At 38.2% G+C, this 6447-nt stretch overlaps 1 protein-coding gene across 1 annotated transcript in view; it reads right to left on the reverse strand.

The window, feature by feature from the left end:
* Positions 1-6447, reverse strand: part of Lrrc72 (leucine rich repeat containing 72) — a 53588-nt gene that overhangs the window by 41135 nt on the left and 6006 nt on the right. The window contains 1 exon segment of the mRNA XM_008837608.2: positions 4250-4323. Coding sequence (XP_008835830.1) covers positions 4250-4323 — 74 coding nt within the window.

Raw genomic sequence — 6447 nt, forward strand, 5'->3', positions numbered from 1 at the left:
TTTTTGAGACAGAGTCATAGCTCCAGCTGGCCTGGACCTCACTTGTAGATCAGGCTTGCCTTGATCTCATGGAGATCTTCCTGCCTCTGCCTCCAGAGTGCTGGGACTAAAGGCATGTGCCACCACACCCAGCTTTTTTCCTAATTATTATCACACAAGCAAAAATACTCAACTGATTCAAAGTGATGATCCTTTGACAAGCAAACTACATGTACCTTAATCTTTGGGTATTTCCCTGATACAACACAAATACCAGGCACATCCAAAGCAACTTTCAATAGGAAATTCACACATTTAATACATTCTCTTTCATTGTAGTCTCTTGCCTATTTTGGGGAAGGAATCCTTGACCCACAAGCATTCTAACTATTACACTAAGCAGTAATAATAGTATATTAACTTCAGCTCTTTCCATGACATAACAAAAACAGCCACTACTTACAAGTACCAAAGGATCTTGAGCCCCACCTCTATAATGTCCTATAAAATTTAATACATTAATAGTTTATCAACTGATTTAAGCTATCTTTACTAATTTTCAAATAGTAGGGCATTATATAATATAATAAAGTGATTCACACTTTAAGGGTAATTTCTTTTTAAAGGTTCTTTCAAGTTGAGAAGGTTTATTTTGCACATAAGCTCATCTTAACTCAGTAATACACTGTTATATTTTAAGGTGAGGCTTATCAAGATAGGGAGAGGTAAATCTCCTACTAATGATGCCCTGTGACTTGTGCTGACAATAATATGTCAATGCTTGTCACATGGTATTTGTTTTGCCGTTACTAAAGGAGACATTGATAAAACACTGTCATTTTCCAAGGGCAACAGAGCTTCAGCAAAGCACCCAGTTCACCTAGTTTATTAGCATCTAGGCTGTGAAATATTTTTTGTCCCCACTGTCTCTGTCCTTCATATAAGAAGACTACTAATCACCCACAGTCAGAGGGTTCATTTTTCTAGTGTTTCAAAGCTATTCTTTTTATCTACTCATCCTTGTGATCAATACTATACCACTGTCAGAATTTTCAAGGGCTTAGAGATGCAATCTTTTGACCATATAAAATTTTTATTATTCTTGTAAATCTAACTGAACTATAGAAAGACTCAAAACATGACCTTGAATGTTTCCAAATTCTCTGCTATGTCTGCTATGTTATATAATATTTATTTATTTACAATTTTAGTGCTGGATATTGAACCCAGAGTCATGCTGGGCAAAGAGCTTTACCATTGATTTAGGTCCCCTACTCAGACCTGCTTTAAAATTTCAAATTGGAAATCTTTATTCCCTTATTAACAAGAGATCCAAGGCCACTAACAAGATAACATTGTTTCTGAATTAATAAATGAAAAATAAATATTTAATTACAACCAAGGAAGTATGCTTAATAGTGGCGAACTACTGAAATCACTATAGATACAAAGTGATTAAATTTGTTGTTAAACTAGGCCATTTTCTTTACAATGAGGCTAGGTTTCAAACATTATAAATAAGTAAATATACATCAAGCATATGTTGAAATAATACATAGAATTCACAGGCCAGCAGTGGGGAAATTAGGAGTAGAACTTCAGGGCTAGAGAGATGACTGAGCAGGTCAAAGAACTTGCTTTCAAGCCTGATGATCTGAGCTTGATCCCTGGGGCCCTGGGGAGAGAGCCGACTCCTGCAAGTAGTCATCTGACCTCCGTACATATGCTGTTGCACACATTAAACACACACACATAAAATAAATAAAAATAAATGCAATTTTAAAAATTAACAGAAGAGTATGAATACAGTCCTTGTTCATGTTGTTCCGCTATGACCCACTATGTGGGAATGCGTCATTTATAAAGAGCAGATTTGACGAGCCTTAGGGTGAGCATGAGGAACAAGATGAATTTGTGTCCCTCCTTAGGCTCTGTCACAGAATAAGCCTTTCACTGGGCAGAGAATGATCCTAGTGACAGAGGCATGGTTTTCACCGTTTCTGGTCTCTAAATGTGTGGGAACTATTTACTTTGATGCTTGAAGGACTAAGGCTAAAGGACAACGCTTGAGGAAGAGCTGGCTGACCAAGTCTGAGACAGTATCTTCATTGTTATGATCTTCTAGAGGGTTTTCAAACATGGGTTTTTACCCCATGTGCCAGGCATAGAACCTGACCTTCATGTTACCTACAGCCTCCTGCACATCTCTGTGCCTGGTGCTGTGCTCAGTAACTGAAAACAATGTGACTGACTTCATGGTGGGAGTCATGTTTCTAACCAACTGTGACTGTAGGAATTCCTTTCCTGTCTTAGCCCTAGAGGTGAAGATGGACAGACCAGAAGACTCTAAAGGAAAATAACTAGCACAGAAGGGCACCAAGAAGTCCACAGACCAGGTCACAGGGTGATGGAAATAGCATGTTTAGTCTGAAAAAGGAAGGAGATGCAGAGCAGTGGAGTCTTTACCCATGGGACATTGTGTAACATGCTTGGGCATGTTGTTATGCCTTATTCAGAGGCCTACTGTAGAGCAGGACTTAAAGCTCCTTTTTTTCTGAAAGCAGGTAATTTTTCTCTTGCTCTCTCTTCCTGTACTCCTGTCCCTCAAACAACAACAACAACAACAACAACAACAACAACAACAACAACAAAAGGAAGATCAGAGATATATTTCTTATAATTCTGAAGACTGGGAAGTCAAAGGTCAGGTGCTTACATCTGGCCTTCTTGCTGAACTAAAGCAGTGAAGAGTTTGTATGTGTGTGTGTGTGTGTGTGTGTGTGTGTGTGTGTGTGTGTGTGCGCGCTTGTGTAGATAGAGAGGGAAAGGGAGTGAGGGAGAAAACATAAAACTCATTTTTCCTAGGAACTCACTCCTAAGATAATTAACCGGCTCTGGGGACAGTGACCTTAATTCATAGATGCAGGCAGAGTTCCTCTACCCCAATGAGCTCTTATTTATGTATGTATATATTTATTTTTGTTTTGACATGGTCTCCCTGTAGCCTGAAGCTAGCTTGAAATTCACTATGTGGAGCAGGTTGGCCTTAATCTCATAGAGATCCACCTGCTTCTGCCTCTCAAGTGCTAGGATTAAAGGTATGCACGACAATGCCCAGCTTAACTCTTTTTTCTAAAAAAGAAGAGATTATTTTTATTTTCATGTGTATGAGCACTTTTCTACATGTATGTTTGTGCACCACATGTTTGCCTGGTGCCTGCAAAGGTCAGAAGGGAAGGTCAGATCCCTGGAACTGGCCACCATGTGGGTGCTAAGTACCCAACTCTGGTCCTCTGCAAGAGCAGCAAATGCTCTTAACCACTGAGTCATCTCTCCAGCCCTGATCCAATCAACTTTAAATGGTCTTGCTTCTCAACACTGCTGCATAAGGGATTAAATTTCATGAATTTGGGGGCAATATTTGAACGAAATAAGGTCATTGATATTAAAATGAAAACAATGACTACATGAAATGTCACTTAGAGCCATTGGAACTATAGTGGCATCACTATAGGGACCCATCACTTCCTTTTCCCTTTATTCTTGGGTTCAATCTCAGGCACTGGAATTTCTGTGTTCTGTATAATACCTTTGTGACATAAGGGAGAGATTCTTCTATGTTCTAACAAAATTATCATAAGGATTTTAAGGGGTTATAGTACAATAGGTTATTTTAATATGGTAATAATGGGCCATTGTTCCTAATAACAATAACAATGTTAACTGTACTAATGATAATTAAGTGCTTGCCGTGCACCAGATCTCCTTTTAATTTCTAACTTACCTGTTACAACAATCCTCTGAATAAGTTATACTATTATACAAGGCAATAGGCTTAGTAGATAAAGTAAAAACTTATCTAGTTATATTTATATTTCAGAGAAATAACAAATATTGTCTGGGATAGAATGATACTAAAAATTATCCATATTGTTTCTCTAAAATTAAGATTTAACTGGTGTTCTATATTTTTATTTGCTAAATGTGATAGTTCTAGCAGGAAGTTGTACAAAATCCCAAGATCATCCAGCTGCAAGAGCTGCAGAGGGGATTGAGACTCAGCCTGATTCAATAATCTTTGTTTTTATCCATTTGAATGTCTTGCCTCTCCAGTAGAAGTGGTGGACCCTAACAAGTGGTAAAGTAATTAGACTGTGGTTGCATAGCCAGGCCTTGAAGTAGGGGTAATGGAAAAGAGAATTTGTGTCTAGAAAAGATTATGATACTCTTCTGGGTTTGTTTTGTTTTGTTTTTCATAAAGTATACTTACTTTTTAGAAAGGAACAGCTCAAAGACATCAGCATCCCTCTTGTGGCCACATATCTTTAGCTGATCTTCAACTACCTGATAACATATAATTAATCTGTCAAACCACATTCCAATGAGCAAAAATACTGAGACATTTGCAGTCAATAACAATATGTCTACAAGGAGATCAAAAGAAAGGCGAATATAGAGGCAACCACTCTAAATTGATAAATTCCAACACTACAATTATATATTATTTACTCATCTTTGTGGTTGAATCTCATTATTCTTAACCTTAGGCACAGATGTGTAAATAATTTTTAACTGGAGAGGAAAAAAAAGTATATATGTTCATACACAGCACAATTAAGTTTTTAATTCTCTGCGAGGTAGGGTATTTTGGCCCTTGAACAATTATTCTTAAATGTTTCTTCATATATGAAGAATTAGTGCTTGAGAAAGTTCCGTATTTATAGAAATATACCAGGGTGGATGTGGAAGGAGTAAGACATACTGCATATTTTTACAGAAGTTTCTTTCTAGGGCCCACCATAATACATTTTGCATCAGTAAATTCTCAACAAATGTCAAATACATGAATAAATGGGCGAATGAACATAATTTTCCTCTGAGTAAATCAATACATTTTCCCTTTTATTCTTCTGGAGTTTGCTTTAAAAATACAGATCCAGCAGCAGCTGTTAAAGTGATTTGCTTTTTCTTTGATAATTACCAAATACATTTGTAGGCCACCTGAGTGAGAACGATATGGAAAAATTAGAGCCTGCCTATAATTTGCCATGAAAGAGTGGAGCTAACAAGACACAGCCAAAGTGAGAGGGATAATTGTTGCAATTCTGGAGTCTACAAACATTGTAATTATCAGAATCAAAACAATCACTAAATTTCTGTGAGGATTTGTTGTGGGTGGTAAGATTGTAATGTCAGAAAGTGATTTATAAGGTTTTGAGAATGGATTTACTATGTAGTAGAGAACTTTAAGAAGAGTTAGGTTGAGTCAGATGAACAAATATTTAAAGTGAGGAAGGTAAATGTCCTAGCAATCAGGGTTGGCTGCAAAGTTACGGTTCTAAACTGATTCCTTGTCAAGCAAGCTGAAGCAAGGGGCTTGGAGAATTTACAAGCTGTGGTTGAGGTCTTTCTATCTGGGTACTTTCGTTGCTGTTGTTTTTAAGACGGGGTCTCCCCGTAGCCCTAGCTGGCCTGGAACTCACTGTGTAGACCAGACTGGCTGTTGATCTCACAGAGAGCTACCTGCCTCTGCCTCTTCAGTGCTGGGACTGAAAGCATGTGCCACCATGCCTGGCTCCTATAAGGTACTTTTTAAAGTTGTTATACAAACTGAATCTTGGGAAAACTCATGGGATCAGGTTTAGGCATTCTTACCTGGGTATTTCAACTTAAATATCTAAACTCTCAGACTGTCCGAAGTACAGGCAACCATAATGTGCCAAAGTTTTTGCATTACTAGGGCCAGGGTAGAATTAAAAATTTTATCTGTTAAAGTTATAATCATACTCTTTTTTTTTCCCCTTACAGCTTTAACATATTCAGTAACAATTTCCAGAGCAAGGATATATCTCTTTCAAAAGTGGCTGTAAATTTTTAGGTTCACAGTTGAATTAATACAGTTATACAAAAATATTTATTATTTAGTATCACATACTGCATGTATGTAAGTGCACCTGTGTCATGCAATGTCTGAGGTCAGAAGAGGGTGTCAGATCCCCTGGACCTGGAATTACAGATGGCTGTTAGCCACCATGTGGTGCTGGGAATTGAACCTGGGTCCTCTGTAAGACCACTCAGTGCTCTTAATCACTGAGCCATCTCTCCAGCCCCATAATCATACTCTTAACTTCACCCAGCTATCATTACTCAGAGACAAACAGTTCAGTTTGCACAGAAAAATCTGTCAATCATTGTTAATCTCAGAAAATTTTCTCTGTGGCTGTGAAATATTCTAGGTAATTGGAGTAGAGATTAAGAAGTACCTCACAATAGAATAGCTGTAGTTGCCAGGCATGGTGGCACATGCCTTTAGTCCCAGCACTCAAGAGGCAGAGGCAGGCGGATCGCTGTGAGTTCAAGGCTAGCCTGGTCTACATAGTAAGTTCAGGTCAGCTGGAACTACAGGGAGACCCTGTCTCTAAAAGACAAAAAAAAAGGGGGGGGGCCGGGAAAGTTGGCTTGGCAGTT

The sequence above is a fragment of the Nannospalax galili genome, unplaced genomic scaffold (genome assembly GCF_000622305.1).
Source record: "Nannospalax galili isolate Female #2095 unplaced genomic scaffold, S.galili_v1.0 scaffold719, whole genome shotgun sequence".
Taxonomy (NCBI): Eukaryota; Metazoa; Chordata; class Mammalia; order Rodentia; family Spalacidae; genus Nannospalax; species Nannospalax galili.